A 13,723-nucleotide genomic window follows, 5' to 3' on the forward strand; every position below is an offset into this window, starting at 1 on the left:
TCGCGTTTATTATACACCACTCTGTGCAATATCATATATTTGATCCTGGCATCGACCGCAGTGACAATGTCTTAGAACGTCAAGGCCTATCTGTCCGGTCAGGCGATGCAAATCTAGAAATCATCAACATCTACATCCCTCCTGTCACCTGTTGCCCCAGTGGATACCGTCCTAATATCGAGGCCTTACTCACTGGCAACATTCGCATTATCTTAGGCGATTTCAATGCCCATCACGACCTATGGCATTCAAACTTGCGGGCGGACAGTAGGGGTGAGATGTTGGCGGATCAAATAGACGAAACGACGTTCTGCACAATAAACGGAGACGCCCCCACACGTATGGTAGGAAGCTGTCATAGCTCGCCAGATATCTCAATCGTGAGCGCAGAACTCGTAAACTGCGTCAACTGGCAGCCGATGGTAACATTGGCATCCGACCACCTGCCCATACTTATTTCGTTCGAGCGTACCGCCGACTTCATCGTCACCGAAAAACGCACTTTCATAAACTTCAAAAAAGGAAAGTGGGAAGAATATAAATCTGCAACAGACAGCAGCTTTGCTGCCCTCCCTATCCCGACTGATGCCCGCCAAGAGGAGCGTGCCTTCCGTAAGGTCATTGAATCCGCCTCGGCACATTTCATTCCCGCCGGGAGAATTCCCGAAATCCGGCCCCACTTCCCGGCGGAGGCCGCGAGCTTAGCGAGGGAACGCGACCTTATAAGACAGCTTGATTCAGGCGACCCCCAAATAAGGGATATAAACCAACGCATCAGATTGCTTGTGGACGAACACAAGCGGGCGAAATGGGAAGAGCACCTAAGAGGTTGTAACCTCTCTACCGGTGTAGGTAAACTTTGGTCCACCGTAAAGTCCCTATCGAATCCGACTAAGCACAAAGACAAAGTTTCCATCGCCTTTGGCGATAAGGTGCTGTCAGATGCGAAAAAATGCGCGAGCGCTTTCTGCCGACAATATATAATGCATCCTACGGTCGACAAAGATAGACGGAGAGCCAATAGACACGCACATAAACACAAACTCAGCGCGTCACCAATTACCATCACCGCTAGAGAGGTTGAGGACGCCATTGGTCGCGCTAAACCATCCAAAGCAGTGGGCCCAGACGGCATAGCCACGCCGATGCTTAAAAACCTAGGGAAAGAGGGTTTCAAATATTTAGCGCATGTCTTCAACCTGTCTCTTTCCACCTTTGTCATACCCGAGAAATGGAAAATGGCCAAGGTGGTCCCGCTACTAAAGCCTGGGAAACCAGCTAACGTAGGTGAGTCATATCGTCCGATATCTCTCCTATCGCCAGTGGCAAAGACGCTTGAAGCCATTTTGCTCCCTTATTTCCAAGCACATTTGCAGCTAGCCCCTCATCAGCATGGCTTCAGAAAACTTCATAGCACTACCTCAGCGCTAAATGTCATTAGCACCCAGATAAATTGCGGTTTGAATCAATATCCCCACCATAGAACATTACTCGTAGCGTTAGACCTATCAAAAGCTTTTGATACGGTCAACCATGGCTCGTTACTGCAAGACCTGGAAGGGTCTACCCTTCCCCCATGTCTTAAAAGGTGGACCGCAAATTATCTGGGTGGTCGGCAGGCATCGGTGCAATTCAGAAACGAAACATCAAAACAAAGGAGAATTAAACAAGGGGTGCCACAGGGTGGTGTCCTATCCCCGCTTTTGTTTAATTTCTACATATCTAAGCTACCTTCACCACCGGAAGCAGTCACAATCGTTTCCTACGCCGATGACTGCACAATAATGGCCACAGGCCCAGGCCCAAAGATCGATGATCTATGCAATAAAATAAACGGCTATCTCCCTGATCTCTCCAGTTTTTTCGCCTCGCGAAACCTGGCATTGTCACCGACTAAATCTTCCGCGACCTTATTTACAACATGGACGCCCCAAATGTCGACCATATTGAACATCCACGTCGATGGCACTACGCTACCGACTGTCCTACACCCCAAAATCTTGGGTGTGAAGTTTTATCAGGATCTACATTTTGGTGCGCACGCAACCGCAATTGTTCCAAGAATTCAGAGCCGTAAATAATCCTCAAATCCCTTGCTGGCAGTACCTGGGGAAAAGATAAAGAAACCCTCTTGACCAAATACAAAGCAATTAGCCAGCCGATTACGTGCTACGCGTCACCCATATGGTCGCCAAGCCTAAAAATTACCCACTGGAAGAAACTACAGGCCTGCCAAAATACTGCTCTCAGAATCGCCACGGGCTGTCTTCTTATGTCCCCAGAACACCATCTGCATAATGAGGCGAGAATACTCCCCATCAGGGAGAGAAATGAGATGCTGACCAAACAGTTTCTGTTGAATACCCAGAAACCTGGGCATCCCAACAGACATCTGATTGACGAACCAGCACCGCCTAGGGGCCTAAGGAGTCATCTCCGTAAGCATTTTGAGGAAATACGGCACCTGAGAACCCAGCCGTATGAAGCGGAAAAACACAAGCAGGTCCTTGGTGAACTCCATAGACAGGCGTCGGACCTTTATGTCGGGAATTGCCCGGTGAATCCAGTACTTGAAGAAAAATATCCAGAACTCGCAGAAGAGGAACGCATACTCCCCAGGGAAACGCGTGTCACTCTTGCTCAACTTCGTTCTGGATACTGTAACAGGTTAAACTCTTACCTATCCAGAATCAACCCCGACATACAAAATGTATGCCCTGCTTGCAATGTGTCCCCACATGACACCAACCATCTCTTTAATTGTAATGTGGAACCAACGCCTCTAACACCCCTTTCCTTATGGTCCACCCCTGTTGAAACGGCAAGTTTCCTTGGACTCCCGTTAGAGGATATTGATGACAATTTGTGATCGGTCGCGGCTATTAGGTGGGGCGAGCATTGCTACAACAACAACAACAACAAAGTTATTTAATACTTTTAAAAGTATTTTTATTCAAAATCGTACTTTAGTACTTTTAACCGAACTTGTTTAAATATTCTTTATATTAATTGGTCGACAAAGTTTTCTTAATGACGTTTATTTCATTATATTTTTCATTAGAACAGTTTCAACAACAACAGGTATGTATCCTAAAACTAAAACTTGAAAGCTCAAGAAAAGGTATTGTAGCTAATATTTGTGAATGAATGTTAATAGTAACGGAAGTTCTCTTTCTGCCATATGTAGGTACAATGAAATGCTTACAGCTAGACCTTAATGCTTACATGGCATTAACAGCGGAGACTTTTAATATACAAAAGAAAAATAACTAAAATTAATAATGAGAGCTGCGTATGTTTATATTAGCTAACTGTACATACTCTTAGTAGTAAGACGGTATGTAACTCCTCCCCACCTTGTTTGCAAAATACTCCGGGATTTTATATGTACATTGGCTTTGTTTTATGCTTTATCTTAGGTGTACTTATTTTATTTATGTATGTAGCTATGTGAATGACTTCATATGTATATCGCTTTGCATTTTTCTTCTTTTTAAGTAAATAGGTATGTATTATTGCAATATATATATATGTAAATGATAATGTACGTATGTACGCATATAACAATTTTGTACTCATTAGAATAGTTACTTTAATAAAAATAGCAATTCAATATTTATACCAGCAGTATGTTGTTGTTGTTGTTGTAGCAGTGCTTCGCCCCACCTAACAGCCGCGACCGATCACAAATTGTCATCAATATCCTCTAACGGGAGTCAAAGGAAACTTGCTGTTTCAACAGTGGTGGACCATAAGGAAAGGGGTGTTAGAGGCGTTGGTTCCACATTACAATTAAAGAGATGGTTGGTGTCATCTGGGGACACATTGCAAGCGGGGCATACATTTTGTATGTCGGGGTTTATTCTGGATAGGTAAGAGTTTAACCTGTTACAGTATCCAGAACGAAGTTGAGCAAGAGTGACACGCGTTTCCCTGGGGAGTATGCGTTCCTCTTCTGCGAGTTCTGGATATTTTTCTTCAAGTACTGGATTCACCGGGCAATTCCCGACATAAAGGTCCGACGCCTGTCTATGGAGTTCACCAAGGACCTTCTTGTGTTTTTCCGCTTCATACGGCTGGGTTCTCAGGTGCCGTATTTCCTCAAAATGCTTACGGAGATGACTCCTTAGGCCCCTAGGCGGTGCTGGTTCGTCAATCAGATGTCTGTTGGGATGCTCAGGTTTCTGGGTATTCAACAGGAACTGTTTGGTCAGCATCTCATTTCTCTCCCTGATGGGGAGTGTTCTCGCCTCATTATGCAGATGGTGTTCTGGGGACATAAGAAGACAGCCCGTGGCGATTCTGAGAGCAGTATTTTGGCAGGCCTGTAGTTTCTTCCAGTGGGTGGTTTTTAGGCTTGGCGACCATATGGGTGACGCGTAGCACGTAATCGGCTGGCTAATTGCTTTGTATGTGGTCAAGAGCGTTTCTTTATCTTTTCCCCAGGTACTGCCAGCAAGGGATTTGAGGATTTTATTACGGCTCTGAATTCTTGGAACAATTGCGGTTGCGTGCGCACCAAAATGTAGATCCTGATCAAACGTCACACCCAAGATTTTGGGGTGTAGGACAGTCGGTAGCGTAGTGCCATCGACGTGGATGTTCAATATGGTCGACATTTGGGGCGTCCATGTTGTAAATAAGGTCGCGGAAGATTTAGTCGGTGACAATGACAGGTTTCGCGAGGCGAAAAACTGGAGAGATCAGGGAGATAGCCGTTTATTTTATTGCATAGCTCATCGATCTTTGGGCCTGGGCCTGTGGCCATTATTGTGCAGTCATCGGCGTAGGAAACGATTGTGACTCCTTCCGGTGGTGAAGGTAGCTTAGATATGTAGAAATTAAACAAAAGTGGGGATGGGACACCACCCTGTGGCACCCCTTGTTTAATTCTCCTTGGTTGTGATGTTTCGTTTCTGAATTGCACCGATGCCTGCCGACCACCCAGGTAATTTGCGGTCCACCTTTTAAGACATGGGGGAAGGGTAGACCCTTCCAGGTCTTCCAGTAACGAGCCATGGTTGACCGTATCAAAAGCTTTTGATAGGTCTAACGCAACGAGTACTGTTCTATGGTGGGGATATTGATTCAAACCGCAATTTATCTGGGTGCTAATGACATTTAGCGCGGAGGTAGTGCTATGGAGTTTTCTGAAGCCATGCTGATGAGGGGCTAGCTGCAAATGTGCTTGGAAATGAGGGAGCAAAATGGCTTCAAGCGTCTTTGCCACTGGCGATAGGAGAGATATCGGACGATAAGACTCACCTACGTTAGCTGGTTTCCCAGGCTTTAGTAGCGGGACCACCTTGGCCATTTTCCATTTCTCGGGTATGACAAAGGTGGAAAGAGACAGGTTGAAGACATGCGCTAAATATTTGAAACCCTCTTTCCCTAGGTTTTTAAGCATCGGCATGGCTATGCCGTCTGGGCCCACTGCTTTGGATGGTTTAGCGCGACCAATGGCGTCCTCAACCTCTCTAGCGGTGATGGTAATTGGTGACGCGCTGAGTTTGTGTTTATGTGCACGTCTATTGGCTCTCCGTCTATCTTTGTCGACCGTAGGATGCATTATATATTGTCGGCAGAAAGCGCTCGCGCATTTTTTCGCATCCGACAGCACCTTATCGCCAAAGGCGATGGAAACTTTGTCTTTGTGCTTAGTCGGATTCGATAGGGACTTTACAGTGGACCAAAGTTTACCTACACCGGTAGAGAGGTTACAACCTCTTAGGTGCTCTTCCCATTTCGCCCGCTTGTGTTCGTCCACAAGCGATCTGATGCGTTGGTTTATATCCCTTATTTGGGGGTCGCCTGGATCAGGCTGTCTTATAAGGTCGCGTTCCCTCGCTAAGCTCGCGGCCTCCGCCGGGAAGTGGGGCCGGATTTCGGGAATTCTCCCGGCGGGAATGAAATGTGCCGAGGCGGATTCAATGACCTTACGGAAGGCACGCTCCCCTTGGCGGGCATCAGTCGGGATAGGGAGGGCAGCAAAGCTGCTGTCGCAGATTTATATTCTTCCCACTTTCCTTTTTTGAAGTTTATGAAAGGGCGTTTTTCGGTGACGATGAAGTCGGCGGTACGCTCGAACGAAATAAGTATGGGCAGGTGGTCGGATGCCAATGTTACCATCGGCTGCCAGTTGACGCAGTTTACGAGTTCTGCGCTCACGATTGAGATATCTGGCGAGCTATGACAGCTTCCTACCATACGTGTGGGGGCGTCTCCGTTAATTGTGCAGAACGTCGTTTCGTCTATTTGATCCGCCAACATCTCACCCCTACTGTCCGCCCGCAAGTTTGAATGCCATAGGTCGTGATGGGCATAGAAATCGCCTAAGATAATGCGATTGTTGCCAGTGAGTAAGGCTTCGATATTAGGGCGGTATCCACTGGGGCAACAGGTGACAGGAGGGATGTAGATGTTGATGATTTCTAGATTTGCATCGCCTGACCGGACAGATAGGCCTTGACGTTCTAAGACATTGTCGATGCGGTCGATGCCAGGATCAAATATATGATATTGCACAGAGTGGTGTATAATAAACGCGAGGCCGCCTCCATTTCCGCTCTCGCGGTCTTTCCTGTGGACATTATAACCAGAGCAGGTCTGCAATGCAGATCTTGCTGTGAGTTTAGTCTCTTGAATCGCAGCAATGCGGATGTTGTGCCGCTTCATGAAATCGACTATCTCCGTAATCTTCCCAGTTAGTCCATTACGGTTGAACTGCAGAATTCTGAAGTGCATGAGGGGTGACGCCGCCAATCTAGGGGTAAGTGAGGGGTGACTACGCCTAGGTTGTGGAAGGCCAGGACGCAATTGCTGTTGTGGCCTTGGGACTGGGCGCCCTTGGGCAAGCATTGGGGTACCCGGATGATTTGGGTTTGCGACCTGGCAACATGGCGCGATGAAACCCGTCGAGGGGTTGCCGTCGCGGAGACCAGAACATCTAGGAAAGTGGCACCACCCAAGGCAGGAGCTGCATTGAGCGGATGTCGCAAACCTATATATTCTGTGCTGGCAGACGGTGCAAACGGAGGCAGGGACTAAGAGTCTGTTTCCCTGACCTGCACGATTGCTGCCAGAAAAGAGGGGAGAAGAAGACGGGGGCAGGGGCTGATGCTCAGCATTGCTACCAGCTCTACTACGAAGGTAGTAGTTATGAGTGGTATCAGCTGTTTGAGTTGTTGGCGCCGTGGGGCGCGAGCAGCAGCGGGTACTTGTTGTGGCTTGCTGAGCAGCGAAGCCGCTGGAAGGTAGTGGGGATACGCTTAGGCGTAGACTACGGGACGCCCTTGGGCGTGAGCAGCAAGGAGCCACAAAAGATTTATAAAAGTTACGTGGACGTCGGGTTTTGGGATCAAGCCCAGAACAACCTGTCCGATGCAACCATCCCTTGCACGAGACACACTGAACAGAGTATGACCGTCCTAAAAATATTCTTTTCTGGCAAATGCAGCAAAACCATTTCTCAGGACCGGGGTGAGGAGACGGACCCGGATTGGGTTCGATACCTTCCCGGAGTAAGAGAATATGTAGCAGTCCTGCTGCAAGGAGCTGCTGGGAGGATGACAATTTGTGGGAGGGACGAAACAAATTAAATGGGGTCACACTGAAATGACAGTCCTTGGTCGGGAAAAATCCCGAGTCGCTCCGGTACATAGAACGGACTGCCTTGGGAAGCGCACAAATAACTTTGTGCTAAAGCATTGTGTTGAATATGCATAAGCGTATTCCATTTTTCGCGCGTCTAACGATTTTTGAGACGTTTGACCTCTTTGGTGCTCCATGCAATTGACGAAGTAGCTGTATAGGTATTCGCTAGCGGTATGTATTTATGAAATAAGGCGTGGAGTACATTATTAAAGTGAAATGTACTCTCATCAATATAAATCGTTCCCGAGATAGTCGGGCTAGCACCTTAATAGAGCTGTGTACCGGAGCGTACCGGATCTGTATCCGGCAAAGGACCATCACATCAATAACACTCCCCAAAGCCTTCGGGTAGTAACATTATCGATACAACCACAAAAACAACAACTAGATAACAATTTTTAAATAAAATTAGATAATTACTTAATAGTAGAGTACATTAGTTGAGTATAGGCACAATAAAAATTACAGGGAGACTGACCAGAACATTAATCAGTTTGAGAAGATATCAGTAAGTATTGCTTTAAAAGTAAACTTAGGAAAAGAAAAATCAATAGCTGAAGAATCTGATATGAGATTAAAGTCCGTCATAGCTCTAACCAAAGGTGTGTTTGAGCCATAGAGGGTTCGGACACAATCCGTATAGAAAATAGGCACATTACGAAGAGGCCTTATAGGGATATGGAATCGGAGAGTCTCAAGGAGACAAGGTGCATCAACTGCACCATTACTGATGTCATAAACAAACGTGAGCGATAGGACAGGTCTTCTACATTCCAAGGACTCTAGATTGATAAATGAACACCTGGCGTTAAATAATGGAATCGGTTCCGAACAGTTCAGCGAACGCAGCGTGAACCGAACGAACGTTTTTTTCACACGGGCAAGCCTAGCAATATGGCATTCATGATATGGCCTCCAAATAAATCAGGCATACTCCAACTTTAAACGAACTATTGTAGTAAACAATAACTTAAGGGTGTAGGGATCCGTGAAGTCTGTACAACAACGTCTAATAAAAGCCAAAACTGAATGCGCCTTAGCAAAAGTAGAATTCATATGAGTCGCAAAGGAAAATTTCGAATCAAACACAACACCTAAGTCCTTTATCTCATTAAGAGTTGAGAGGCGGGTACCATCAAGAGAGTAGGAAGTGGGAATGTGGCCACGTGATTTGGAAAAGTTTACATGAACGCATTTGCTAACATTTAGTGGCAGATTATTGGAACTGCACCAGACAGCAACGTTATCTAAATCAGATTGAATCTTAATCACGTCATCAGAGTTTGTGATGGTAGTAAAAATCTTTAGGTCATCAGCGTATTATAGAAGCGCTGGAAGCAAGTGGAAATATCGTTTATGCAGACTACAATAAGCAACGGGCCAAGTATGCTACCTTGAGGCACCCCAGAGGTGGCTGTGAATGGGTTGCAGGAGTTATTGTTTATAACCACAACTACGCTGGTGAAGGTACGATTTAATCCATCGAGTGGAAGCCCAAACGGGCCAATTTAGAAATCAGGATTGAAAGTACATTTTTTGTTTCACAATGTACTAGAATAGTTTTGAAACAGAATATAATTTTGCAATGGGCCTATAGTTTGCGACATACTCTACACGTCACTTATCGTACCCGTCCTGCTATATGGGGCAGACGCATGGACCATGACAACAGCAGCTGAAGCGGCTTTTGGAGTGTTCGAGAGAAGTTCTTCGAAAGATTTATGGACCTCTACGCGTCGGCGATGGCGAGTACCGAAGAAGATTTAATGATGAGGTGTACGAGCTATACGCAGACATCAACATAGTCCAACGAATTAAAACGCAGCGGCTGCGCTGGCTAGGCCATGTTATGCGAATGAAAGATGATACTCCGGCCAAGAAAGTGTTTCTATCGGAACCCGCCTATGGAAGCAGAGGTAGAGGGCGGCCCCTACTCCGTTCGAAGGACCAGGTGGAAAACGATTTAAACTTCCTTGGTGTGACCAATTGGCTACGGTTGGCGGAGCGAACGAGCGACAGGCGCGCCTTGTTGGACGGCCATAACCGTTTAGACGGTTAAGCGCCAATTAAGTAAGTAAGTATGATGATTTAATGTTCTGGATTCCGTCGAACATATCTTCAATCGATAGAGTCAGCGCACCAAACAAGTACTACAAACTATGAATAAATTCATTGCACTGAAATATTTGGTAATAGTCTAGTTGAGGGGTCGACTGCTAATACGCTACCAAAAATATAGAGTGAGGTGTCAAAAGACGCGTATTAATCTCGAGAACAATAATCTGAAGGCGGAAAATTTTATCTCTGTCCAGAGATATTTGCAGTTGAAGATGGCGATTTCCATGTGGTTGTTGTTGTGTTTGTAGCCACAAAAAAAATCGTGCATCACCGTGGCGGTAGCCACGGTTATACCACACACCCGGACTTGGCAAGGCGTAGCCCAGGGTTATTTTTTATAAGCGCGGCCAAAGGCCGCCAACGCAGAAAGGTGTTCTGCGCAAAAATACTATGGATCCCACCCCCGGTTTCGGATGTACCCGCGGGCCTTTTTCGGTTTTTCGTTAATATCTTTTGAACGGCTAAAAAAAGTTATCTTTTTCGCTTTCGGATTCTTGATCTAGACGTGAATACGCGTCTTTTGATACCTCACTCAAAATAAAAGGCCCAATTTTAGGGTGGGGCCCCTAAACTGCACAATTACCGGTTGTTGCATTAGTAAGATAAAATATAACCTTGTATTGTCATTTTTTAATTGTATATCTAATTGATACTACGAACTACTAAAATCATTCATATTATTGATTTTTCATTGACACGTAAAATTTGTGTCGTATAATGCATGTAGGTGTGATGATAAACAGATGACAAATTTTCGTAAATTGGGGGAGTAAACAAAAATTACCTTCTGCAATAATACGTTTTACACGCAGCTTATGTCCTGCTACTTCAACAATTTGTCCACAAAACTCGTTTGTAATTGTCGATGCTGATGGAGCTTCACTGCCAGTGCTATTACTAGCCCTACCAGTGGCCATATTTGGATTTTGGGCTGTATTGAAGTAGCCCATCGCTGATTTGAAAAATTCACTCATTTCTGTTTTGTTTATTTTATTAATCCAACTTGAGTTGGCAACAATGCACAAAGTAAAATTTAATTAAACTCCTAATAATTGCACCTTTTATTTAAATTGTGCTTTTGCAAATAGTCTAAAATTTTCACTTTTTATTATTTTTACTTTTTTCCCCCAAATAGCTGAACGAAAATTACGCATTGACAGCGCAATAACAATACCAAAGGGAGATCAAGTGAATCTGCAGTAGTGATGGTTCGATATTTCGCTATTGGTGATTGCATCGCCGCTATTGACAAATCGCTAATAGCTATAGCTATTGCAATCCAAATATATCAGTGATTGGCTATTTTCCTTCATTCGATTCTTTTGAATGACAATCATCTCTGGCAGAATATCGCCAATAGCGATTATAGCGATTACAGCGATTGGCAATTTTCCTTCAGCATGAAATTCTAATACTAATAGCAGCGATGCAATCATCGATAGTGAGATATCGTTCATCATTGCTCATCTGTGTGCTTTACTTTCCGAAACAGCGAACGGAACAAAGCAAACTTGTGCAACAACTAGAACGACGACATTGTGAAGTCGGCTAGAAAAGCAGCCACGTGGTTTGGGTAATTTTTACAGACAAGCGAAAGATCGAATTCAAAAATAATCAACGCAAAGATCAAAGAGACCGCAAGGCACAACTCATTCAAGAGCAATTATCGAAGTGCAGAGGTATATAGAAGAAACTGTAATTGCACGAAAAGCTGATCCTTTTTTATGGTGGCAGAAAAACAATTACAAGTATCCCAATCTATCTCCTATAGCTCGCGAAAAGTTGGGGTGTTTAGGAACATCGGTTCCCTGTGAAAGACTTTTTTCTCAAGCCGGCCTTATTTTAAGCGAGAGAAGAATGCGCTTAGATGATAAAAAGGCTAAAATGCTTATCTTTTTAAACGCCAATCATAAAATATAAAATTCGTTATATTTTGATTTTATATTTAAGTATTTATAATATAATAATTAATATTTGTCAAAATATTAAACAAGCAATATAAGTTAATTTTAAACCTTTAATTTCATGAAATGTATAAAAGAAATGGAATGACTGAATTTTTTTGTTTTTAATTACACTATGTGACGCCAAATAGAAACGGGTCTTTAGACTTGGCCTAAGATTGATTGCCTGTGTTATTCATAAGTTCATACTTCTAGGCAGTAGCAGTTAACAGTTTTATAAAATTTGTGTTTTTGATGGTAAAATAAAAGAATTATAGAAACATATATCACTCGTCTTATTGTAAACAGATTAACTCAAAATTTAAGGTTTTTGGGAGAACGCAATTCAAGATTTGTCATATATTTGTATATGGTTGAATTCTCCGGCTAATTTCTAGGGCACTGCAGTGGGTGGCTAATTTTCTGCTAAAGAATATTTTTATACTAGTTTGAAGAATTTGCTATATTTTTCCTCTGTATTTTTCATTAAAAATTGATTCACTTTACTGTACAAATTTATGCAGCCAAATACAACTTTCAGAATAAATTCATACGGAGTATTTCTGAATACATCGGTGTAGTATAATATAGTAAATAAATCATGTTTTTATGGTGTTACATATACAGATTTATTTCGGGTTGATTCATCTTACATTTAAAAATCAAAGCATTTTCAATTAACAAAATTTATAAAACAAAGATGCATATACATATATTTCAGCTAGTTTCATCTCATTGAGTGTAATACGAGTCTGAACATATTGTCGTCAGCCAGTTAATAATATATATCATAACATCTCAAAAAATTAGAATTTCACATTACATTAGTTCACATTACATTAGGTACATTTAGTATGTACCTTTACTTTTTTCTTTTTATTCCAATTTTGGTTCATATATTCTAATAAAATTTAATTTAGTATAAATTAATGTATAACATTCAATCTACTCTGGTAAAAAGACTTAAACATTCATTTTTTATATACAAGTATACAAATAATTGCAGATTCGCTTATTAAAGATAAATTAAAGCGATCGCCATAGCTGTAAAAAATAGCCATACCTATATTCACTGATAGCTCAAAATCGCTCTTCTGTATGGAATCGCTTGTTGAAATAAAGCGATCGCTATAGCTATAAAAAATAGCCGATATTCAAAAATAGCCATATCTATTTTCACTGATAGCTCAAATTCGCCATATCGTCCATCACTAATCTGCAGTTGCCCCCGAATCCGACAAGCTTTTTATTAGTCTCAGCTGGGCATTAGTGATGCCCATTATTATTTTAGTAAATTAAGTCTGTGCTGCCACCCTACAAGAAACGCTGATAGTGTTACTAATACACTCACACTTGTAATTGACAATGCTGATCCTGCGATGACGTAAACATTGATACTCAAATTTATGTATGTTCCTTTGATCGCTCACGCATGTCCGCATGTTCCCAACGACAGCCTATAATCATGAAAAAGGACTCAAACTGGGAAAGCGTCGGACACCTTGTACAGAACAAAAGAACATACAGCAGATACCATTATACATGTGAGACAGATACATAATTCTCAACGGAATTTTATGTATGCGAGAACAGTTTATCCGATTTAATCATGTTGTCACTACTGACTGTCATATGACAATCAAATGATTATCGCGGTTGTTTTGTTATTTTTTAAATTCCACCATTTTTAACCGACGAAAACCATATAAAAAATAAGTTTAAAAAATGAAAAAGAGAGCATTTCAAAGCTCCATGCTAAAAGAAAAAAATCGAAAATAATATTAAAAAATACCAAAAGCTGTCGGAATGTATGGGGCGCACTCAAAAAATTTATACGCGAAAAATAATAGTGGTTAGTGGTGATTCATTTTTGAATGTGTTTCCGCATGAGGAAAGCGCTCTTCTGTTGTTTTGGTATTTTCTGAATTTAAATTGAACATTCTGAACTCGAATTCTTATAAAACTATTCATTTTAAACAAATAAGAAACACGTATGCTTTTACCACGTA

General features: G+C 42.8%; 1 protein-coding gene across 2 annotated transcripts in view; it reads right to left on the bottom strand.

The window, feature by feature from the left end:
* aux (cyclin-G-associated kinase) overlaps positions 1-11,010 on the bottom strand; it is a 154,052-nt gene extending 143,042 nt beyond the window's left edge. The window contains exon 1 of one of the 2 annotated variants that reach the window (XM_067760540.1): positions 10,556-10,658. Coding sequence is in view for 1 of the 2 variants with exons in the window: in XM_067760539.1 (XP_067616640.1) it covers positions 10,556-10,745 (190 nt within the window). In the remaining variant the exon portion in view is untranslated. Of the gene's footprint in view, positions 1-10,555 lie in introns of both variants that reach the window. The other variant, XM_067760539.1, reaches the window with a different exon arrangement.
* Between the last annotated feature and the right edge of the window lie 2,713 nt (positions 11,011-13,723).

Source organism: Eurosta solidaginis, chromosome 1, assembly GCF_040869045.1.
Source record: "Eurosta solidaginis isolate ZX-2024a chromosome 1, ASM4086904v1, whole genome shotgun sequence".
NCBI classification, from domain to species: domain Eukaryota; kingdom Metazoa; phylum Arthropoda; class Insecta; order Diptera; family Tephritidae; genus Eurosta; species Eurosta solidaginis.